Source organism: Heptranchias perlo, unplaced genomic scaffold, assembly GCF_035084215.1.
Source record: "Heptranchias perlo isolate sHepPer1 unplaced genomic scaffold, sHepPer1.hap1 HAP1_SCAFFOLD_332, whole genome shotgun sequence".
Taxonomy (NCBI): Eukaryota; Metazoa; Chordata; class Chondrichthyes; order Hexanchiformes; family Hexanchidae; genus Heptranchias; species Heptranchias perlo.
The window spans coordinates 181,825-207,205 of NW_027139344.1; the positions used below are offsets into that span (position 1 = coordinate 181,825).

At 49.2% G+C, this 25,381-nt stretch overlaps 1 protein-coding gene across 1 annotated transcript; it reads left to right on the forward strand.

Moving 5' to 3' along the window:
* The first annotated feature begins 3,036 nt into the window (after positions 1-3,036).
* LOC137311391 (E3 ubiquitin/ISG15 ligase TRIM25-like) lies at positions 3,037-23,496 on the forward strand. The gene is made up of 7 exons (XM_067978632.1): positions 3,037-3,737; positions 4,341-4,436; positions 5,511-5,741; positions 6,326-6,348; positions 14,523-14,656; positions 15,927-16,061; positions 17,100-23,496. The coding sequence occupies exons 1-7, from the start codon at positions 3,177-3,179 to the stop codon at positions 17,618-17,620; spliced, it is 1,701 nt and encodes a 566-aa protein (XP_067834733.1). The 5' UTR covers positions 3,037-3,176; the 3' UTR covers positions 17,621-23,496.
* Positions 23,497-25,381: the final 1,885 nt, after the last annotated feature.

A 25,381-nucleotide genomic window follows, 5' to 3' on the forward strand; every position in this document is an offset into this window, starting at 1 on the left:
ACTTTTTAAAGATTCAGTAATATTCACACAGGCTTTTTAAAGAGACAGTAATATTCACACGGGCTTTTTAAAGAGACAGTAATATTCACACAGACACTGTGCTCACGTTCTCCCAGCCCCAATGGAGGGGATTCACCGGCACACAACACATCCCACAGACTCACAGTTCCAGCCCCACAATCTCAGCACCGGCTGTCCTGGGAACACACAGCTCACAGGAGGGAGGATTCAGTGGGGAATTGAGGGGAATCTGATCTCCCTTCTGTCCATTAAACTGTTTCTCCCTGTTCACTCTGAATTCACCAACACTCCCTCCGGACCCGGGTCTGAGACTCGGACCAATTCCGAGCTGTGAGGAGGGAACAGGAGCAGGAACTCGACCCTCGAATCCCTCACACTGAACCCGGACTGAAGAAACAGCACCGGGAAATAAAGGGTCAAATCATCAAATAAAGGGTCAAATCATCAAATAAAGGGTCAAATCATCAAATAAAGGGTCAAATCATCAAATAAAGGGTCAAATCAACAAATAAAGGGTCAAATCATCAAATAAAGGGTCAAATCATCAAATAAAGGGTCAAATCAACAAATAAAGGGTCAAATAGAAATTCCTGATCCCGGTTTAAGATAAAAACAAACCTGGGAATATTCCCGCTCTCCCCCTGATCACAGTCCGCTGCTCGATGGCGGCGCGCGCGGGGAGCGGGAGCGCGCGGGGGGCGGGGGAGCGCGCGGGGGGCGGGAGGGTGAGCGGGGGCGGGAGGGTGAGCGGGAGCGCGCGGGGGCGGGGTGAGCGGGAGCGCGCGGGGGCGGGGTGAGCGGGAGCGCGCGGGGCGGGGAGCGGGAGCGCGCGGGGGTGGGGTGAGCGGGGGCGGGGTGAGCGGGAGCGCGCGGGGAGCGGGAGCGCGCGGGGAGCGGGGGCGGGGGTGAGCGGGAGCGCGCGGGGGTGAGCGGGAGCGCGCGGGGGTGAGCGGGAGGGGGCGGGGGGTGAGCGGGAGCGCGCGGGGGCGGGGTGAGCGGGAGCGCGCGGGGGCGGTGACCGGGAGCGCGCGGGGCGGGGTGAGCGGGAGCGCGCGGGGCGGGCCCGCGCTGCGAGTTGTGAGCTGAGAGTCAATGCCGTTGATTGTGAGTAAATTGTAATCGGCTTCTGATCAGATCCCCCGACATGGAGCGCGGTCAATCCCCCGCTCACTGGGGCAGTGACCCGAATAGACCGCGAATGGCCCAGATTTGATCCCGGGCTTCTGATCAGTTCCCTTGAGGTTTTGGGCTTTTGGTGTGAGGAGGGGAGGGGAGGGGAGCGGGAGAAATGATCCCGGGCCTTGCTCCTGATCACTCTCATTATCCAGGGACTCCTGCCGGAAACCAGGCCTGTCTGGATGTTCCCCGAGGCCGGCAATGATGCCTCGCCCCCCTCCCCCAGACATCCTGCTCAAGTCTCCTGTCTCCACTCCCCGTCGAGGCTCATCCATCAGCGCTCATTTGGATGAGGTGGGGTCGGACTGCCGGGGCCTCGGGAACCAAACCCCAGCCTCTGTCCACCTTGTCTTCAGGGAGAAAGGATTAGGAGAGAAATCCCATTCTCTTTCCTCACATAACAAACCCCAATCCTGGCCCAGTATTATAGTCCAGGGACTGTCATTACACACAGGACTCATGCAGCAAACCAAAGGCACTTTCACCAACACCACCTTTTATTAAACAACCGTCTCACAGGATTTAGAACCACATTTTGTACAAAGGATCATAAATAAAACAGCACAAACTGAATCTGTTGAAGTGTTTCCCTCAGTAATGAATGTGGGTGTGAGCCGGGGCTCAGTGTGAGCACTCTCGCCTCGGGAGTCACAATGTGATGGTTCAAGTCCCACTCCAGGGACTTGAGCACTAAATCTAGGCTGACACTCCAGTGCAGGACTGAATACTATTTATCCCTCAATCAACACCAGCAAAACACATTATCTGCTCATTATCACATTGCTGTTTGTGGGATCTTGCTGTGCACAAATTGGCTGCTGTGTTTCCAGCTCACAACATTGACTGCACTTCAAAACATACCACGGGTTAGATGATGAGGAGAGATTACATAAACTAGGCTTGAATTCCCTGGAATATTGAAGGTTGAGGGGTGATTTGATTTCGGATTTTGAAAGGAATTGATCGGGTAGATAGAGAGAAACTTTTTCCGCTGGTGGGGGAGTCGAGGACAAGGGGACATAACCTGAAAATCAGAGCCAGGCCATTCAGGAGAGAAGTTAGGAAACACTTCTTCACACAAAGGGTGGTGGAAGTGTGGAACTCTCTCCCACTAAAAGCAGGAGATACTCGCTCAATGAATAATTAAGGGATATGGAGCCAAGGTGGGGAAATGGAGTTAGGATACAGATCAGCCATGATCTGATTGAATGGCGGAACAGGCTCGAGGGGCTGAATGGCCTACTCCTGTTCCTATGAGAGACAGAGCACGAGTGAGAGAGAGAAATAAAAAACAGGCTTGGGCTGAGCTGTGATTCTCTCCACGGCCAAATACCCTGTCAGTACTCGATGTCCAAGCTGTCATATGAATGCTGGCCACGTGAGGGTGAGGTACTGGAGGCAAACACTGCCTGTTGGGCTGGAACTGGACTTTGGGTTATTGCCTCCTGAGGAGGAAGAGGGTGGAAATTAATCATTAAAAATTGGGGGGGGGGGAAGAGAGAGAGGAAAGATGATAAACACGTGGACTTCATTATGAGAAGATGGAGTTCATGATCTCTCTTTGCCCCTCTGATGAACCTTTTAACTTTTTCTGTATATTTTTCTATTCCTCCCAGAAATCTCCTTCACCTTCCTCTCTGCAGGATTTGTAAAGGTTATTTTTTCCTCTTTATATCAGTTTTAATTTGCTTCTTAAACCATTTTGGGTCTGGTCTGAGCTGATTAGTTTTTGGTTTGTGTTTACTGAGCCCAGTTTGCTGTATTCTGGATCCATTTTGTAAAATTGTAATCTTGTGTTTCTGATTTTGTTTCTGAACTGCTGCTGCAGGCCTGAAAGGGTTAATCTTCAGACAGAGTCAATCAGGAAATGAAACTCACATTGTCACTCCCCAGACCGAGTGTTTATAAGAATTTCACTTCCTGCTCTGGTTCGTCGCTCTCTCTTGTGCTGTGTGAAAGCTGCTTCAGGTGCTGTCGGAATGGAGCCCGGAGCTTTCGAGGATGAATTAACCTGTGCTGTGTGTCTCCAGGTGTACCAGGACCCGGTGATGTTGTCCTGTCAGCACAGTTTCTGTTTGAAATGTATTGAGGGAGTTTGGGCCCAGACACCAGGCCCAGAAGGGTTTGAGTGTCCTCAGTGTCGCCAGAAATTCAACCCCAGGCCCAGTCTGAAGAGAAGCTTCACGCTGTGTAATATTGTGGAAAAATATAACCAGTCACAGCCTCTTGCTAAATCATCCCGTGTCGCGTGTGAGTACTGCACTGAGAATCCATCCCCAGCTGTCAAGACGTGTCTGAAATGTGAAGCTTCCTTTTGCTCCCTTCATTTAAAACCACATTCACTGAAAGAGGCCTACAAAGATCACACCCTAATCGAACCTGTGGCTGATCTTACAGACAGGCAGTGCGTTGACCATAAGAAGGTTCTTGAATTCTACTGTAAAGATGATGCAGAGTGTGTGTGTGTTTCCTGTATAATAATAGGGAAACATAAATCCCACACACTGCTGAGCCTGGATCAGGCACAAGCTGTAATTAAGGTGAGTGACACAATTCCTGATATTAAATACAGTGAGGGAGAGTTTTCCTGTAGAGCTCAGTAATTCACTGTGTGGGCACCTGTGAGAACTGGCACTCCATGGCATAGGGCTGTGGAGCAGAGCATGTTGTAGCCCTGTGTAACACTGGGGTATTCTGCCATCTGACCAGCAGGGAGAGGACCATCACCAGTGGGGGGAGTGAGGGACACCCACGGGGGGTGACTCAGGGGCTGGGGGGAGAAACTGTTTCTCACAACAAGAGGGAATTGGTGTTTGAGAAATGCTGGTGTGACTGAGTCTGTCTCCCTTTCCCCTCGGCTGATTCCTGGAAATGGAGGAGCTGAGTCCATGTGAAAATGCAGCACACGGTGAGTCAGTGTGAAAAGAAGCCGGTGTGTGTGTGGTTCCTCAGTTTATACAGGGCAGGGAGCGTCTCTTTACTGAGAGCCACAGAAGGGAATATTTCTGCTCAGGGCTCAGACACTGAGAATCCCCCAAACCACTTTCTATCCACACCCAGTGGGGTCACTCCTGGAACGGAATCATTTCCCTTTTACATTCCAGTTTGAATCCCTTTCAAACACTTTCCAATTGCCTTTACAGGAAGAATTGGAGAGAGAAATCGAGAGTCTTCAGGGAGTCCAGCAGAATTGTTCCAGCAAACAGCGAGACTTGGAGAGATCAGAAGCTGAAATAAAGGTGGGTAAAGTGGGACTGGATTTAGAAAGGGTTCCTCTCCCCGCTGAGTCAATGAGCACATCAGAAACAGGCCTTCCAAACCAGGCTGGTTGTGTTGGGGCCGAGTCACTGATTACACTGAGTTCCCCGTGTGTTTGATGTGAGGGGGAGCTGCTTAACTCTCCCTGCACCTCCCAGGGAATATTATTACATCACTTGGGCACTGGATTTCCTGAAACAGACACAGTCAGAGGCTGGGAGTTGGAGACTTGCCCTGAAGCCTGTATCAGATGAACACAGAAAGGAAGAGGAAGAAAAGACCATTAATCCCAGCGAGCCTGCCCCATGCAGACAGGGTTCAATCACACACACCACTGATCCACCCCGAACCATGTACTCACCTGGGAAAGGCAAACAGAAGAGAGAAAAAACACCTGCAGACAATTCAGGACAAACTCTGGGAAATTCCTCCCCAGCTCCCTTTTAAAGGGTGGGAGTGACTCCATACCCCCCACGTGTTCAGGGAGTCTGTTCCAGAGATCGAGGACTCTGGGGTCTAACCTAACTCTGTGCCTATGGATTTTATACACAGGCCCTCTGGTCCTACCATCCCGATCCATCTCAAGTACCTCACCCAACGAGTGAGTCCAATAATCCCTCGATCATTTTAAAAACCTCAATCATGTCCCTCTCGGCCTGCCTTTCTCTAAATCGCCCTCCCTCTTGGAGCCGATCCTCAGAACTAAAATCCAGCAGACTACGTGTCATTCTGGCCACCGTCCTCTCTAGAGTCTCAATCTCCTTCACCAGGTGGGGGCACCAAAACTGGACCCATCACTACAGGTGTGGATGGACCAGGTGGCAGTGCCATACACAGTCTAAATACAGTGCTCTTTCTGTTAAACTCAAGGCTCAAGGCAACACTCGTTAAACTCTGTTTTCTCCCCCAGTAGATCCTCCCCCACTGCTTGTCCATCTTTAACGGTGATCGAGGAGTGATCGAAACAATCTGTCCCGTCCCTGGAAAGTGCCGTGTACTCAGGGTAAGAGCTGTGTGGAAGGGCCGTTTGTAATGAGAGTTGGTTTGGGTTTCAGACACGGATCAATGAGCTGAAAGGAAAGCTATTGAAGAGCTTCTCTGAATGGAGGAGACAGCTGGAAGAAGATGAAGAATACGCACTGAAACTGATCGATGAGGAGGGTCTCCGAGCTCTCTCTCAGATTAGAAGCTGTTCTGAAGCATTAAACAAGAGGATGGAACAGATTACATTAATAGATGGAGAAACCCAGAGTCTGGTACAGAGGGACCATCTCTCCTTTATTCAGGTACATCTTCAATATAAACAGGGCCATGTCTGGGGAATGGGGCGTTTCTGTGAGGCTGGTGAGAGGGCTGAATTGTTTGAAGATTGTTGATGGGGCCCAGAATTGGCGCTGCCCCCTCAGCCCTGCCCTGGGAGTGTTGGCGCTGCCCCCTCAGCCCTGCCCTGGGAGTGTTGGCGCTGCCCCCTCAGCCCTGCCCTGGGAGCGTTGTCGCTGCCCCCTCAGCCCTGCCCTGGGAGCGTTGTCGCTGCCCCCTCAGCCCTGCCCTGGGAGTGTTGGCGCTGCCCCCTCGGCCCTGCCCTGGGAGTGTTGGCGCTGCCCCCTCGGCCCTGCCCTGGGAGTGTTGGCGCTGCCCCCTCAGCCCTGCCCTGGGAGTGTTGGCGCTGCCCCCTCAGCCCTGCCCTCGGAGTGTTGGCGCTGCCCCAGGATGGAGTGCAGTGAAATGTGGGATTATTGCCCATTCCTGTGACTGGCCCCACCTACTGTTATACACTGAACTCTTTACTCTCAATCCCAAATTCACTCTTTGGTTCCATTGGGTGTTGATTTGTTCGTTGACTGATTTGATCTCCTCTCTTTATTCACAGAACTCGAAGCAGCTCCTTTCCAGGTAAGTTCCTCTCAGTCATACAGTACCTGCTGCTGATAGGGAACCTTCCCCTGTATCTGGGAGAAGAGTGAAAGTAGAATCACCGCTTGGAAACCTTCCCAGATAAGGTGCTTTCAAATGGTGGGAATATTGAGTGATGTTTAACTGTGGTTTGAGGGGTTATTGGCTCAGGCAGCCTGTGGGAAATGGGAGATTCCACATGTACACTGACGACCCCCAGCTCTACCTCACCACCACCTCTCTCGACCCCTCCACAGCATCTGATTTGTTATGCTGCTTGTCCGACATCCACGATTAAATGAGGTGAAATTTCCTCCAATTAAATATTGGGAAGTTCGAAGCCATTGTCTTCGGTCCCCACCACAAACTCCGTTCCCTAGTCACCGACTCCATCCCCCTCCCTGGCCACTGTCTGAGTCTGAACCAGACTGTTCACAACCTCGGCGTTCTATTTGACCCTGAGCTGAGCCTCCGACCCCATTTCCTCTCCATCACCAAGACCTCCTACTTCCACCCCATAATATCACCTGTCTCAGCATCTGCTGCTGAAACCCTCATCCGTGCTATTGTTACCTCTGGACTCGACTTTTCCAATTCTCTCCTGTCCGGCCTCCCATCTTACACCCGCCATGACCTTCAGCTGATCCAAAACTCTGCTGCCCGTATCCTAACTCGCACCAAGTCCCGTTCACCCATCACCCTCTGCTCACTGACCGACATTGACTCCTGGTCCAGCAACGCCTCGAATTTCAAATTCTCATCCTTGTTTTAAATCCTTCCATGGCCTCGCCCCTCCCTGTCTCTGTAACCTCCTCCAGCCCGACAACCCCCTGAGAATCATACAATCATAGAATGAGAGAAATTTATGGCACAGAAGGAGGCCATTTGGCCCATCATGTCCGTGCTTGCCAAAAAAGAGCAATCCAGCCTAATCCCACTTTCCATCTCTTGGTCCGTAGCCCTGTAGGTTACGGCACTTCAAGTGCATGTCCAAGTACTTTTTAAATGCAGTGAGGGTTTCTGCCTCTCCCACCCTTTCAGGCAGTGAGTTCCAGACCCCCACCACACTCTGGGTGAAAAATCTTCTCCTCAACTCCCCTCTAATACTTCTACCAATTACTTAAATTCTATGCCCCCTGGTTATTGACCTCTCTGCGAAGGGAAATAGGTCCTTCCTATCTACTCCATCCAGGCCCCTCATAATTTTATACACCTCAATTAAATCTCTCCTCAGCCTCCTCTGTTCCAAAGAAAACAGTCCCAGCCTATCCAATCTTTCCTCATACCTAAAATTCTCCAATCTTGGCAACATCCTCGTAAATCTCCTCTGTACTCTGTCCAGTGCAATCACATCTTTCCTATAATGTGGTGACCAGAACTGTGCACTGTACTCTAGTTGAGGCCCAACTCGTGTTTTATACAGTTCTAGCATAACCTCCCTGCTCTTATATTCTGTGCCTCAGTTAATAAAGGAAAGTTTCCCCTTTGCCTTCTTAACCACCTTATCTAACTGTCCTGCTACCTTCAGTGATCTGTGGACATGCACTCCAAGGTCCCTCTGTTCCTCTACACTTCTCAGTATCCTACCATTTATTGTGTATTCCCTTGCCTTGTTTGCCCTCCCCAAATGCATTGCCTCACACTTCTCCAGATTGAATTCCATTTGTCACTTTTCTGCCGACCTGACCAGTCCACTGACCAGAGAACTCTGCATTCCTCCAATTCTGGCCTTTTGTTCATCCCCAATTTCCTTCGCCCGACCATTGGTGGCCGTGCCTTCAGATGCCTCGGCCCGAAGGTCTGGAATTCCCTCCCTAAATCTCTCCCCCTCTCTACCTCTCCTTCCTAAAGATGCTCCTTCAAACCTACCTCTTTGACCAAGCTTTTCGTCACCTGTCCTAATATCTCCTTATGTGGCTCAGTGTGAAGCCCCCTGGACATTTCACTACTTTAAAGGCGCTATATAAATGCAAGTTGTTGTTGTTATTGAGTGACCTGGGCTGTTCCATCGGTGTGTCGAGCTTCTCAGGAACCTGTTAGACAGGAAATGAGAGAGAGAGAAACCTGCAGTGACCTGTATCGAACCGAGGCTTCCGAAAGGCTCCATGTGTGTCAGTGACAGCTTTATTCCATTGGGTCAGTAAGTGCTGTGTGATTGGCTTGTTCCATCAACCAGCCCATGGAGAAATGAGGAGAGGGGCAGGTCCCAGTGTCAGAGTGACAGTAAAATGTGTTGTGATTGGCTCATTCTATCCACTAACAGAGAAATGAGTCAGTGCTGAGATTTCCCAGTAATGTCACTGTGATTGGACCCTCGGGCCACGATTTTATCTCCGAGGTCCGGGTGGGTTGGGGGCGGGGGGCAAACAAAATCGGGGATTTCCGGAGCGGGAAGGAATCCCGGCTCCAACCCGCTGAAAAACACGTCCGACCCAGAGCCACCTGGGTGCGCGGGGTTCAGGAAGCTGGGACGGGACGATATTTAAACCCACAATTAACGGAGTTAAAGTCCTTGGAATTGTGATTTCCATTTTATTGATGCAGGGAAACGATATCAACGCTGCCTCAACGTGTTTCCTGTGCTGTGTGAAGCACGCCATGGAAACGGAGGTGAGTTGCAGCCGGCAGCCATTTGGCCATTGAAATCCCTGTTTGACAGATGGGGATAAAAGGTGAGTTATTGCAGCCGGGCACTCAGTTCTCTCAGACAAACTATTGGCTGGGAGTTCTTTGTGTTTAGTCTGAGAATTCTTGGTTCACACTCAGAATTGTTCTGTTTACACATATTTACCTACATTTTGGACCCCCTCAAACTGACAACATCAGGATGGGGGGGGCGATGGCTGCATTCACCAGTATATCCGAGGAGGAGGCACATCATCATCCTCGCCAGGCACGGCCTGCAGATCCACCACTTGCAGCTCCACAAGACAGAGGTACGTCACAGGGGCCCGCACAAGAGCAGAGAGGGGAAAAACAGAGGGCCTGACATCGCAGGAGGCACTACCCTCGTGAGAGGGTCTACAGACCGAGGCTGAGCTTCCTGGACCTCTCTGAGGAGCAGTGCATACGGAGGCTGAGAGTGAGTCACCAGGTGGTCGCAGACATCTGCAGCCTCCTTCATGCAGAGCTGCTCCCGGCTGGGCCTGGTGGCATCGCATTGCCCGTCTCAGTTAAAGTCACCACTGCCCTAAACTCCTTCACCTCCGGATCCTTCCAGGGTGTCACCGGTGACATCATCGGGGTCTCCCATTCGTCTGCCCACAAGTGCATAAGACAGGTCTCCGATGGTTTGTTTTGCAGGGTGTCTCACTATGTCAACTTCCCCATGGACGATCTCAGCCAGACGGAGAGGGCAGTGGGTTTCCACTCACTGTGCTGGCTTCCCACGGGTACAGGGTGCAATTGATTGCACACACGTAGAAATCCGAGCACCTCCACACGAGCCAGGACTGTTCACCAACAGAAAGGGATATCACTCCCTCAACACGCAGCTCGTTTGTGATCACCGGAAATGATTTCTTCACGTGTGCACCAGATTCCCTGGCAGCTGCCACGATTCCTTCATTCTGCGGGAATCCAACATCCCGGCCCTCTTCCACGCACCAAACAGACTTAAGGACCGGCTCCTCGGAGACAAGGGAAACCTCCTGCAGACGTGGCTCATGATACCTGTGAGAAACCCAATCAGCGAGGCACAGAGTCAGTACAACGACAGTCACATCACCACCAGGTCTGTCATTGAACATGCGATGTGATGGGCTTCAGGTGCCTGGGTCGATCTGGGGGAGAGCTTCAATACGCACCAGCGAGAGTGGGTAGAATTATAGTCGTCTGTTGTGTCCTGCACAACATCGCACAACAGAGAGGATTACCAGTGGATGAGGCCCCAGCAATCAACATTGAGGAGGAGGGGCAGGAGGACGAGGATCAGGACGAGGAGGGTGGCTGCTCGTGAGGCCAAGGAGTCACTGATATTTGACCGATTCTCAGAAGGACATCTGCAAAGTGAGGATAGTCCAGTCCTCAGACCACCTGGAACGAGCACCACCAACACCAGGACCCCCGGCCCACACAAAACAGTCCAACAACCACACATACACCCACTGTAAACGCACCCACTGGGTGGCATCAAGTCTCACCGTTCATGATGAAGCACATGAAAGGGCCCGATCACAAAAGGGACTCAAGAATGGGCAAGATGTGGCAGTAGTGGTGAGAATGATAACATTTAATGTGAATTTAACAAAAACCAAATATAAATGATAAACCTGACAGTCTGTCAGACACTCTTGTGCAAACCCCCGGTGATCACAAAACCTTCACCTTCCTCTTCCTCCTACTTCTACCTGGTGCATCCCCTGTGGCTGTAACAGAGGTAGTGGCAGGTTGCTCAGATTCATAGCCTGACTGTTAAGATGCTCTCGGCCAACGCTCTCTGGGTTTTGGAGCCTATGAGGGCCCCTCCAAAGACTGCTCCACCTGCACCTGTTCAGGGGCAGACTCGGCCACCTGGAGAGGAGGCAGCATTGTGGGTACTGGTTGAGAGGGGGGCAAAGGGTGAGACATGGGAACGCTTTGAGTGGTGTCCCCACTTCCATGTCCCCTTTTGCCAACATCCCTCTCCTGGGTCAGGGCCACATCACTCCTACCACCCTGCTGACAACAGTTTGGAGGATATGTGTGATGCCTGGTAAGGCCACTTCTAAAGTTTCTGTCTGCCTGTTTAAGGTAGCAGACATGTTGGCATCCATAGTCCGAAAGCCCATTGTCAGGGCCTGAATGGACTCATTTGTGAGCCGTGCTTGAAGCTCAATGGAGGCTCGCCTTCTCTCCATCGCAGACGTTCCCGCACTTACCTGTGACACTATCTCAGATATTCCCTCACGTACCTGTGACACTATCTCAGATATTCCCGCAATTATCTGTGACACTGTCTCAGATATTCCCGCACGTACCTGTGACACTATCTCAGATATTCCCGCAATTACCCGTGCCACTATCTCAGATATTCCCACATGTTTTTTTTTATTCGTTCATGGGATGTGGGCGTCGCTGCAGTCCGTGTGGTGACGGTTCTCCCACAGTGCTATTAGGAAGGGAGTTCCAGGATTTTGACCCAGCGACAATGAAGGAACGGCGATATATTTCCAAGTCGGGATGGTGTGTGACTTGGAGGGGAACGTGCAGGTGGTGTTGTTCCCATGTGCCTGCTGCTCTTGTCCTTCTAGGTGGTAGAGGTTGCGGGTTTGGGAGGTGCTGTCGAAGAAGCCTTGGTGAGTTGCTGCAGTGCATCCTGTGGATGGTACACACTGCAGCCACAGTGCGCCGGTGGTGAATGGAGTGAATGTTTAGGGTGGTGGATGGGGTGCCAATCAAGCGGGCTGCTTTATCTTGGATGGTGTCGAGCTTCTTGAGTGTTGTAGGAGCTGCACTCATCCAAGCAAGTGGAGAGTATTCCATCACACTCCTGACTTGTGCCTTGCAGATGGTGGAAAGGCTTTGGGGAGTCAGGAGGTGAGTCACTCGCCGCAAAATACCCAGCCTCTGACCTGCTCTCGTAGCCACAGTATTTATATGGCTGGTCCAGTTAAGTTTCTGGTCAATGGTGACCCCCAGGATGTTGATGGTGGGGGATTCGGCGATGGTAATGCCGTTGAATGTCAAGGGGAGGTGGTTAGATTCTCTCTTGTTGGAGATGGTCATTGCCTGGCACTTACCTGGCGCGAATGTTACTTGCCACTTATGAGCTCAAGCCTGGATGTTGTCCAGGTCTTGCTGCATGCGGGCTCGGACTGCTTCATTATTTGAGGGGTTGCGAATGGAACTGAACACTGTGCAGTCATCAGCGAACATCCCCATTTCTGACCTTATGATGGAGGGAAGGTCATTGATGAAGCAGCTGAAGATGGTTGGGCCTCGGACACTGCCCTGAGGAACTCCTGCAGCAATGTCCTGGGGCTGAGATGATTGGCCTCCAACAACCACTACCATCTTCCTTTGTGCTCGGTATGACTCCAGCGACTGGAGAGTTTTCCCCCTGATTCCCATTGACTTCAATTTTACTCTGGCTCCTTGGTGCCACACTCGGTCAAATGCTGCCTTGATGTCAAGGGCAGTCACTCTCACCTCACCTCTGAAAATCTCAGATATTCTAGCACGTCCCTGTGACAGTATCTCAGAGATTCCCTCCTGTATCTGTGCCACCATTCCACTCATGCAGGAGTTGGACTCCTCCATCCTCTCCGCTATTCCAGTACCTCGTAAATGTGCTGCTGTCCCTCGATCATTCTCTTTTCAAAGGATGGTCCCCGGAGTTCAGCATCTGCGTCCAGCTGAGCAGAGTCTGGAGAGGAGAGGAGAGGAGAGGAGAGGAGAGTTCCCAACGACACGGACTCTCCACAGCTGCCTCTGCCACCAGTGCCTGCTCGTGCTCACTTGTGTGTGGTGACTCACCAGGTGCCAACCCAACAAACTCACTATTAGGACCATCGAGGTGTGAGTATCTGCACTGGTGGATGGTTCACTAAGATGTGACGGTGCACCCTCAGAGGCCGGGAGCTCCTCTGAGGAATCGCCCTCTGCCGTTACTGCAGTCATTGAAGGGCCTGTGAGAGAACAGAAGGCAATATTAAGCATCATCACAGATGTGTGATGTTGCGATGAGCATACTGAGGTGTTCAACATGCCAATCATTGTTAACATCAATTCATGTTGTGTGTGATGAATGTTAAAGTTGTGTCACCAGATGTTTGTGGGGTGCCAGTCTCGCCGTCCCCGATGGACAGGCACTCGAGGGTGCGTCTGATCTGCAGGGCCTCCTCCTCCACCTCTGTGAGGAACACTATTAGTTGTGGCCCCCCCTCCAGTCCTCACCCTCTCCCGTGTATTTTGAGCTCTCTTCTCCCACGAGGGGAGAAAGTACAGACGTGTGAGTGAGTGAGGGTGAAGTGGTCAGCCAATGAATGCATTGCTTTGGGTGAGACTGACCGTGAAAGAGGTGCATCAGAGGGTGAGTATCAGACAGAGACATCACATTGGATGAGGATTGGGGTGAGTGGTAGTGGTGGGGGGACTAATGGGGAGGTGAGGAAGTGCTGAGGAAGTGAAGGTAAGTTGAGGATGAGCCTTAAGTGGGTGTGAGGAGTGATGTGATGGCAGTGCAGAGTGAGAGGGGGTGAGGGTGGGGGAGTGATGTGCACCACGGATTGCAGGAGAATCAGGAAGTGTGCTCACTTTTGCTGACCTGGTGAGGTCATTGAAACGCTTCCTGAACTGAACCCAAGTGCGGGAGATGTTGCTCCTGCTGGTCACCTCCTCAGCCACCTCGAGCCAGGCCTTCTTGGTGGCAGAGGCAGGCCACTTCCTCCTGTCAGCCGGGTAAAATATTTCCCTCCTCCTCCTCTCCCCGGCCAGCAGCACCTCAAGTGAGGAGTCACTAAATCGTGGAGCTGCCTTGTCCCTCTGCTGCTCCATTCTGCCTGGTTGTTCCTTTGTGCAGCAAAAGTCATTGCATCAATGGCCCTTTAAATACGGACACTCCAACTGACAGCAGGTCATGTGGGTGCGCAGTCCGCCCGCTGCGCAGCTTTCAGACGGCAAACCCGCCACCAATGTTAAGGGCCATCAATTAAGTCGCGATCGTGTGGGGAAAGGTAGGGATTAATTTTTTGGGTTTCCCGCGGGCCCCTTGACCCCCCGCTGCCATCCCACAGGCAGATTAAAATCATGGCCTCAGTGAGGGAATCCCACCGATCCCAGGTCCCTGGGAGGCTGTTCCTTCTCCTCTCCTCACTTCACATGATTGTAGAGAGTGTGATCCTGCAGAGAGGGGGGAGCACAGACTGGAGACCCTCGGGATAATAATAATTATTAATAATGGAAAGATGAGGGCTCCAGTACAGAAAAACTGGACTGAACGCAGGCGGCTTTGAAAATCACAAACTGAGCTGAAGTGGCAGCAAACCAGGATCCCACTGCACGTGTGGAGATCAGTGTGAATGCAGGGAGACTGCAAATCCCAGGATTCTGCCATTTTCACGATGGGTTGCTGCGGGGTCTCAGTACGAGCATTAGAAGGGGTGCAGGTTGTTGCACTGATCATTCGTTCCCCTTTGGGTTTCTGATCTGAAATGTCCCCACTGATAAAAACATTCTCTCCTCTTTCATTCCAGAGTGACTGAGACTCAGAGAGTCACAGACCCAGATGTTCCAGCGCTCACCCTGAACCTGTCCAATATATCTCAACTTATCCAGAAGAGGCTGAATGGATCAGAAAAGTATCACTCAGACATACTGGGAATCATTGGTAAGAACGTGCAGCTTTTCTCCAATATAAGGGACTGAGAACAGGTCGGGTTAGTTGTGTTCAGACAGCTGGGAATATCCAAAATAATTCAGTAACTTACAAAGACACAGACACACACGCCCTGTCACAGAGACTCACACAGACACACACGCCCTGTCAGAGACTCACGCAGACACACACGCCCTGTCACAGATACTCACACAGACACACACGCCCTGTCAGAGACTCACACAGACACACACGCCCTGTCACAGAGACTCACACAGACACACACGCCCTGTCACAGAGACTCACACAGACACACACGCCCTGTCACAGAGACTCACACAGACACACACGCCCTGTCAGGGACTCACAGACACACACGCCCTGTCAGAGACACACACAGACACACACGCCCTGTCAGAGACTCACGCAGACACACACGCCCTGTCACAGAGACTCACACAGACACACACGCCCTGTCACAGAGACTCACACAGACACACACGCCCCGTCACAGAGACTCACACAGACACACACGCCCTGTCACAGAGACTCACACAGACACACACGCCCTGTCACAGAGACTCACACAGACACACACGCCCAGTCACAGAGACTCACGCAGACACACACGCCCTGTCACAGAGCCAAAGACAGACACAGACAGATATAGAGACAATAAATACACAAATATAAACAGACACAGTGAGAGTGAGAGATTGAAATCAATGGAGGTCCTGATACTGACTGATTTAAGGAACAGTGACTGTTCCCACAGTTGGCATCAAAAGGATTTATTTATTGAATTGTTCCCATCCCTGCCCTGTCTGTTTCACTCTCTGTATTACTGTGACTCTCTATTCCATTCCCTTTAATACCCGCCCTATCTGTTCCACTCTCTAATACTTGACTGATCTGTTTCACTCTGTAATTCACACCCCGTTTTCCTGTCGGTTTCACCGACTGTAATACCTGCCCTGTCAGTTTCACTGTGTTCGGGTCTGTCACACCCGTGCTGTCTGGTTCACTCTACACAATGCACAGTCGGTCTGTTTTGTTCTCTGCGGGTGAAAAATAGTAATTAGTATTTATCAAGAAGCAAAACTATACAGAAGCAAGAGCCAATCAGTGGATGAGATGACAAAACAGGACTTAACTTGTTCCCACACATCGATTGGCTTCCTGGGTCCAACAGAACAAGTGTTTGAGTATTTGCTGCCCTTTTCTCAGAGTCTTTATACCTCACTGGGTCACAATTTCCAATCACCGTGTGCTTTGTTTACAGTGCCAGCTTCCACCGAATACGGGGGCCCATCGAACGTAACTCCTCCTCCACACAGCTCCTCTGGGGCAGCCTCTGTCCCAGGGAACGTCCTCCAGCTGTCGACTGGGATCACGGGAAGAGCGGGAATATCCCAAGGTCTGTTTATAATCTGACACAAGGATCACGGGGGCAGTGATTCATTTCTGTTTAACTTTGTTTTTCTCTGGTGTTTCTTCAGTCAGGGTTTAGCTCCGAGGATTCGAGGGTTGAGTTGCTGCACCTCTTTCCTCTCCACAACTCGGAATTGGTCCGAGTCTCAGACTCAGGGCTGGAGGGGGGTCCTGGGGAACTCACAGTGAAAAGGGACTAACCGAAGGGGCATAAGATTCATCCGAATTCTCAGGTCAATCCGCGGTACTGTTTGTAAACTGATGGAGGCTTTAATCAAGCTGTGGGCAGGATGGAACAGTAACAGGAGGGAGAGAGCCCAGGGCACACTCCTGTATTCAAGATGGGACAGTAACAGGAGGGAGAGAGCCCAGGGCACACTCCTGTATTCAGGATGGGACAGTAACAGGAGGGAGAGAGCCCAGGGCACACTCCTGTATTCAGGATGGAACAGTAACAGGAGGGAGAGAGCCCAGGGCACACTCCTGTATTCAGGATGGAACAGTAACAGGAGGGAGAGAGCCCAGGGCACACTCCTGTATTCAGGATGGGACAGTAACAGGAGGGAGAGAGCCCAGGGCACACTCCTGTATTCAGGATGTGACAGAAACAGGAGGGAGAGAGCCCAGGGCACACTCCTGTGAGCTGTGTGTTCCCAGTACAGCCGGTGCTGAGATTGTGGGGCTGGAACTGTGAGTCTGTGGGATGTGTTGTGTGCCGGTGAATCCCCTCCATTGTATCTGGGAGAACGTGAGCACAGTGCCAGGGGCTTGTGTGATTAAACTGACTGCGACTGTGTGTCTCCACTGCAGTGTTTGCACTGAGTGTACAGCACTGGGACCCACACAGTGCTATTTAACAGGGATTCTGATTGAAGGCCATTGATTTAACATGGGATGAATCCAGTCTAAGAGGTAATATGGGGCTGACACTGTCTGGGAAATACTGACACTCCCACCCTGCAGCTGTCAATCATTGATCTGAGTGGAATAATCCTGTCTGACCAATCTCTTCCCTCCTCTCTAGGGCAAAGGTCACCGATGAGCCTGGATCCAAAGACAGTAAACTGGAACTTGGTTCTGTCTGATGATCTGAGATCAGTAACATGGACTGAACGGAAACAGCCCTACCCACCTCACCCAGAGAGGTTTAAACACCGTCCTCAAGTCCTCTGCTCCCAGAGTTTCTCCTCAGGATCCCATTCCTGGGATGTGGAGTCTGATGGGAAGGACTGGGGAATAGGGATTGTGTGTGGGAGTGTCGAGAGGAAGGGGAGAGGCTCTTATCTTGGGAACAGCAGTAAATCATGGTGTTTATTTTTTTCTGATAATTTTCTCTCAGCCTATCACAATTCCGAGTTCACTCACCTCCCACTGACCCCGTCCAACAGCAGGATCCGAGTTCAGTTAGACTACGAGGCCGGGACTCTGTCATTTCACCGGGTCACTGACTCACTGAGACCTTTACACACATTTCAAACCACATTCACTGAACCCGTGTTTCCCGCATTTTATTGTGGGAATAAATCCCTAAAACTGTTAAATTAATCTGAGAATTGGATGACATCACTTCCTGTTTCTGGATCCTGAGGAGACATCACTTCCACGTTTGCCGCTCTGATGATGTCACTTCCAAGTTTGCCCCTCTGATGATGTCACTTCCAGGTTTGCCCCTCTGATGATGTCACTTCCAGGTTTGCCCCTCTGATTATGTCACTTCCAGGATTGCCCCTCTGATTATGTCACTTCCAGGATTGCCCCTCTGATGATGTCACTTCCAGGTCTGCCCCTCTGATGATGTCACTTCCAGGTCTGCCCCTCTGATGATGTCACTTCCAGGTCTGCCCCTCTGATGACATCACTTCCAGGTCTGCCCCCCTCTGATGACATCACTTCCAGGTCTGCCCCCCTCTGATGACATCACTTCCTTGTCTGCCCCTCTGATGATGTCACTTCCAGGTTGGCCCCACTGATGATGTTACTTCCAGGTGTGACACTGCTCTGTTCCAATTGATTGTTTTCTTCAGTTGTTTAATTTTACTTCAGTTCCATAATTGTAGTGGGATTAATCTCAGTAATGAATCGTAGTAACGGCCGGTGTGACTGTATTAATCTCAGTAATGAATCGTAGTAACGGCCGGTGTGACTGTATTAATCTCAGTAATGAATCGTAGTAATGGCCGGTGTGACTGTATTAATCTCAGTAATGAATCGTAGTAACGGCAGGTGTGACTGTATTAATCTCAGTAATGAATCGTAGTAACGGCCGGTGTGACTGTATTAATCTCAGTAATGAATCGTAGTAACGGCCGGTGTGACTGTATTAATCTCAGTAATGAATCGTAGTAACGGCCGGTGTGACTGTATTAATCTCAGTAATGAATCGTAGTAACGGCCGGTGTGACTGTATTAATCTCAGTAATGAATCGTAGTAACGGCAGGTGTGACTGTATTAATCTCAGTAATGAATCGTAGTCACGGCCGGTGTGACTGTATTAATCTCAGTAATGAATCGTAGTAACGGCCGGTGTGACTGTATTAATCTCAGTAATGAATCGTAGTAACGGCAGGTGTGACTGTATTAATCTCAGTAATGAATCGTAGTAACGGCCGGTGTGACTGTATTAATCTCAGTAATGAATCGTAGTAACGGCCGGTGTGACTGTATTAATCTCAGTAATGAATCGTAGTAACGGCAGGTGTGACTGTATTAATCTCAGTAATGAATCGTAGTAACGGCAGGTGTGACTGTATTAATCTCAGTAATGAATCGTAGTAACGTCAGGTGTGACTGTATTAATCTCAGTAATGAATCGTAGTAACGGCCGGTGTGACTGTATTAATCTCAGTAATGAATCGTAGTAACGGCAGGTGTGACTGTATTAATCTCAGTAATGAATCGTAGTAACGGCCGGTGTGACTGTATTAATCTCAGTAATGAATCGTAGTAACGGCAGGTGTGACTGTATTAATCTCAGTCATGAATCGTAGTAACGGCAGGTGTGACTGTATTAATCTCAGTAATGAATCGTAGTAACGGCCGGTGTGACTGTATTAATCTCAGTAATGAATCGTAGTAACGGCAGGTGTGACTGTATTAATCTCAGTCATGAATCGTAGTAACGGCCGGTGTGACTGTATTAATCTCAGTAATGAATCGTAGTAACGGCGGGTGTGACTGTATTAATCTCAGTAATGGATCGTAGTAACGGCCGGTGTGACTGTATTAATCTCAGTAATGAATCGTAGTAACGGCAGGTGTGACTGTATTAATCTCAGTCATGAATCGTAGTAACGGCAGGTGTGACTGTATTAATCTCAGTAATGAATCGTAGTAACGGCCGGTGTGACTGTATTAATCTCAGTAATGAATCGTAGTAACGGCCGGTGTGACTGTATTAATCTCAGTAATGAATCGTAGTAACGGCGGGTGTGACTGTATTAATCTCAGTAATGGATCGTAGTAACGGCCGGTGTGACTGTATTAATCTCAGTAATGAATCGTAGTAACGGCAGGTGTGACTGTATTAATCTCAGTAATGAATCGTAGTAACGGCAGGTGTGACTGTATTAATCTCAGTAATGAATCGTAGTAACGGCCGGTGTGACTGTATTAATCTCAGTAATGAATCGTAGTAACGTCAGGTGTGACTGTATTAATCTCAGTAATGAATCGTAGTAACGGCCGGTGTGACTGTATTAATCTCAGTAATGAATCGTAGTAACGGCAGGTGTGACTGTATTAATCTCAGTCATGAATCGTAGTAACGGCCGGTGTGACTGTATTAATCTCAGTAATGAATCGTAGTAACGGCCGGTGTGACTGTATTAATCTCAGTAATGAATCGCAGTAACGGCCGGTGTGACTGTGTTAATCTCAGCAGTGAATGATAGTAGTGACAGGTGTGACTGTATTAATCTTAGTAGTGAATGATAGTAGTGACAGGTGTGACTATTATACTCAGTGGTGAATCGTAGTAACGGCAGGTGTGACTGTATTAATTTTAGTAGTGAATGATAGTAGTCACAGCTGTGACTGTATTAATCTCAGTGGTGAATGATAGTCGTGACAGGTGTGACTGTATTAACCTCATTAGTGAATGATAGTAGTGACAGGTGTGACTGTTAACATCAGTCGTGAATGATCGTAGTCACAGTTGTGACTGTATTAATCTCAGCAGCGAACGATGGTAGTGGCAGGTGTGACTGTATTAACCTCAGTAGTGAATGATAGTAGTGACAGGTGTGACTGTATTAATCTCAGTAGCGAATGATAGTCGTGACAGGTGTGACTGTATTAACCTCAGTAGTGAATGATAGTAGTGACAGGTGTGACTGTATTAATCTCAGTCGTGAATGATGGTAGTGACAGGTCACGGTCCCTTTAAAGAGCTGCTCTGAAAATCTGAGGCTGGGGTTGAAATTGTTCTTTGGCCGTAGCTCAAAACAGCGATGGTGAATCGACAGCCCGAGTTACACTGACTTCAGTGGAAAGGAAAATCGTGCCGGGTGTAAAATGGGCTGTCCATTCACTATCGCCCGTGTTGCACTAACACCAGAGACTAATTCCACCCCCGTGGTCTCCTGGGCATCGCTGAGAGCTTCTGGGACTGCCCAGGGGGGTAACACATCTGTCCTAAACTGAGTCAATGTATTGATAGATTGGACCAGACTGGGAACTTTTAATCTATGGTTTATGGGGTAATGATTTTTAGTTTATTGGACAGTAAGGTTCCTCCAGGGCTCACGACCAACATGAAATGGTAATATTATGGGATGTTTAACTTCATTAGACACGAGGAAGTGACTGAGTGTGTGAGGTGTAAACAGGAAAATTGCCCCACCAATTGGGGTCTACAATCAGTGTCCCAGGTGACCATGGGTGATAATGGGACATTTTGTGATGACCAAAACCAGCGGGTCGGGAAAAAGATGTGTGAGTGACCGGTGAGAAACAAAGATCACCTGGGAACAACCCCCAAAGGACATCAATCAGGGATCAGTGCACAATCCAGTGAAAGTCAGGGAAGGGGAGTTCAGAATAGTTCATTGACAGCTTTCTCTTGGAGATGGTTGTGTCCTTGCTTATACTGAACAGTGAGAGGAATATTTCATAACCTGGCCACTACCCGAGACATCGGGACCGTGCAGGGGGAGAGAAGCAAAGACCTCCAGACACCCCCCGATCTGTTGATAAGACAGACTGAAAGTGCAGGAATGGTTTGTATTTGATGTCACGTTTGGGATGATTTTGGGAAACCGCTGTGTGTAAATGTGATATGTTGCGTGTGAGGCAACTCGTATGTGGAATGCATGATGAAGATGCACTGAAGAACGGGTCTCAGACACGCTCAGTCACGTTGACAACATCACTCCATGAAATGGTTAATGTGCTCAGGAGAGTGAGGACATTTCCTGGGTCACTACTGATCTGAACTTTTTTTAATCAAGGCACTGACACAAACTCCATAAACCGACCAATTAATGAAACAATCAGGATCGAGTTGTGTCCAGTTCTGGTCACCCTATTATAGAAAGGATATTATTAAACTAGGAAGAGTGCAGAAAAGATTTACGAGGATGCTACCGGGACTTGATGGTTTGACTTAGAGGGAGAGGTTAGATAGACTGGGACTTTTTCCCCTGGAGAGTAGGAGGTTCAGGGGTGATCTTATAGAAGTCTATAAAATAATGAGGGGCATCGATAAGGTAGATAGTCAAAATCTTTTCCCAAAGGTAGGGGAGTCTATAACGAGGGGACATAGATTTAAGGTGAGAGGGGAGAGATCCAAAAGGGTCCAGAGGGGCAATTTTTTCACTCAAAGGGTGGTGAGTGTCTGGAACGAGCTGCCAGAGGCAGTAGTAGAGGCGGGTACAATTTTGTCTTTTAAAAAGCATTTGGACAGTTACATGGGTAAGATGGGTATAGAGGGATATGGGCCAAGTGCAGGCAATTGGGACGAGCTTAGTGGTATAAACTGGGCGACATGGACATGTTGGGCCGAAGGGCCTGTTTCCATGTTGTAACTTCTATGATTCTATGATTCCATGAGTTAAACACACTGGTACCTGTCAGAGGGATTGACATTAAAGTAAAGAGGGACAGAGAATTTGGATTTCCAGAATTCAGGGTTGGGTTTCTTTGAGTTAACAATGAAATTGGGACAACTGAGGGCCGGGGAGAAATAATACTTAGCCTGAATTATCCACAAGATGGATAATGGGAAAAGGGGGAGCTGGAGGATCTTTGAAGTCCAAGATTTCTTGATAATATGGTAGTATTTGGGGGAGCCGAGTTTCTGTAGTCTTCTGTACAATGTATTATGATTTTCTTTGTCTCTATCATGATGTGTAATATTAACCAAATGAAACTTAGATTAGAAGAGCAAATGGCTGGAGATCGGTCTGTGATGCTAACAAGATGAGGACCTTGGATAAGGCCCCCAGGATCCCACAAAGGAGGGGGAGGGAGGGGCTGTTGAAGATTGAGACTGAGAAGTAAGAAGGGAAACCACTTTCTTAGATTACTTCTGTCGTTTAAAACCCCTAATATTGATAGACTGACAGTGCACATGAAACAACGTAATGCTGAGATTGAAAAGGGGACCTCTCCCCTTGGGAATCATGAATGGTGGGAGCTCGTCTCTAATGTGGGACAGCATCCTTGGGTGAAAATCATGTCTATACTTTTTGTTATTATACAGCTTGTTATGATTGGAACACTTTTCTTTCATTTGTCGTATTTGAAAGAACTTTTGTGTCGATGTCACGGTGATTAAACTTCTTGTAACAACAATTCTTAACCTTATCTGTGGTGAGTGCAATTCAGATTCATTGAATGATTTAAAGTCAGTTGTTCGATCGCTCACACTCACTGAGGGATTTTGGACTTTTCAATCCCAGTTATTAATGACCTGCTAAAGGAGCTGAGTTTGGTTAAAAGTATTAATTCAACAAAGGAACTGTTAAACTGACTGTTCAAGGCAGCATGCTGGGAAGGTTGGTCACATTGGAAAAGTCTTATTCAGCAGACTGTCTAGACGGTTAAAGATAAGACAGCGGTGAGGCCTTGAAAGTCTGTGAGAAGCTGTTGTAAACATCAGATGCTGTCGTATCAACTGGTTTAAACCATGGGAAAGAGAGAGAGTGGGAAAAGGAACAACAATGTGTTTTGAGCAGCAAGAAGGGTCTCAGACCAGCCATTTTAGTGAGATGGAAGGAGACAGTCCACGAGAGAGACCAGAGACAGACCAGAAGATCACAGCACAGGATGGTGATGGAGAATTAACCTCTCAGTCTCCCGAAGCAGATGAATTGGCCATTCTGAGTTTCGAGTTGTGCTTCCAAGTAAGCTTGTATCAATCTCTATCTTGTAAAACTGGTATTTTAATATTAATAAAACCAATTGGTTAGAAAAGTTTAAAGCCTTGTTTGATCTTACCTCTGATTACCCTAAAGAGTAAATTAAAAACCCCACAGTCACTCTGTCCCTAATAACAGATGTTGATGCTCAGTCGTTGAGTGTATTCAAGACTGGGATCGACAGATTTTTGGATACTGAGGGAATCAAAGGATCTGGGGAAAGGTGAGAAAGTGGAGTTGAGTTTGACGATCAGCCATGATCTTATTGAATGGCGGAGCAGGCTCGAGGGGCTGTGTGGCCCACTCCTGCTCCTATTTCTTATGTTCTTATTCGAGAAACTTCCCCACAACAGGTGTTGCACTAATTGGCCTAATGGGCCTGCAAGAAAGGGAAGTGTGTCAGTGAGAGTCAAAAGGAAAGAAAGATTTGCATTTATATAGCGCCTTCCACTACCTCGGGACGTCCCAAAGTACTTTACAGACAATGAAGTGTTTTTGAAGTGTGGTCACTGTTGTAATGTCGAAAAAGCAGCAGCCAATTTGTACACAGCAAGATCCCATAAACAGCAATGTGATAATGACCAGATAATCTGCTTTAGTGATGTTGGTTGAGGATAAACATTGACCAGGAGACTGCTCTTCTTTGAAATGGTGCTGTGGGATCTTTTACATCCACCTGAGAGGGCAGATAGGGCCTTGGTTTAACATCAGATCCGAAAGACGGCACCTCCAACAGTGCAGCACTCCCTCAGTACTGTACTGGAGTGTAAGTCTAGGCTCAAGTTGCTGGAGTGGGGCTTGAACCCACAACCTTCTGATTCAGAGGTGAGAGTGCGATCACTGAGACATGTGAAACAGTCTTGTGAGGTGTTTGGAGAATGTGGCTGTCATGGTGGAATAGCTGAGTGTGTGTATGTGAGTTGTGGGTGAGTGAAGTTTGTTACAGTGCTGAGTGTGTGAGGATGGGGAGAAGGATGTTTCGTGAAGTGTGGTGCCGTGATTATATAGAATTACACAGAGTCTCCAGCACAGGAACAGGCCATTCGGCCCAACTGGTCTATGCCGGTGTTCATGCTCCACACGAGCCTCCTCCCACTCCTCTTCATCTCACCCTATCAGCATTTCCTTCTATTCCTTTCTCCCTCATGTGTTTATTTGGTTTCCCTTTAAATGTATCCGTGCTATTCGCCTCAACTACTCCTTGTGGTCGCACGTTCCACATTCTAACCACTCTCTGGGTGAAGAAGTTTCTCCTGAATTCCCTATTGGATGGATTAGTGATGATCTTATATTGATGACCCCGAGTTTTAGACCCTCCCACAAGTGGGAACATTTTCTCTCCGTCTCCCCTATGAAACCCGTTCATAATCTTAAAATCCTCCATCAGCCGACAAACTGAGGAGGAGGAGGAGGAGGAGAGGCAGCGATCTCCACAGCCCCTTTCTGCCAGGGCTCCAAGAGATCAGCTCATTGAGGAGCGATTCCACGAACCTCAACTCCACCTCCCCATTCACCAGCAGTCCCACAATCCTTCCCTTTCCTCTGTCAATCACCATCACATCCTCCTCCTTCTCCCAACACTTATTGTTCCCACCCTCACTTGACCACAGACAGAAAAACCAACACCAAATGCAAATTCAAATCTCAATTTATCAAACCAATCATTGCATTCTGCAAACAAAATGAAACAAATGACCTTGTGCATTCCCTTAGCGCCTGTCTTTCATGTATCTTTCCCTATCCTGGTGCTCCTACGAGGAGCTGCCCCAGTGGCTGGAGCTTGGGAGGTGGACGGCTGCTGAGCTTCCATTGAGGAGACTGCAGATGACCTTGGAGGACGACCTCGAGCAGCTCTGGGCCTATAGGGCCTGGCTGCAGACTGCACCATCTCGGCCTGGGCTGCAGCAGTCTGGGCCGGCTGGCTGAGTGGCACCAGTAAGGGCACTG

Coding starts and splice junctions, on each gene's coding strand:
- LOC137311391 (XM_067978632.1), top strand. CDS start 3,177: ATGGAGCCCGGAGCTTTCGAGGATGAATTAACCTGTGCTGTGTGTCTC. Junction 4,437..5,510: donor GATCAGAAGCTGAAATAAAG/GTGGGTAAAGTG, acceptor TTTGGGTTTCAG/ACACGGATCAATGAGCTGAA. Junction 5,742..6,325: donor ACCATCTCTCCTTTATTCAG/GTACATCTTCAA, acceptor CTTTATTCACAG/AACTCGAAGCAGCTCCTTTC.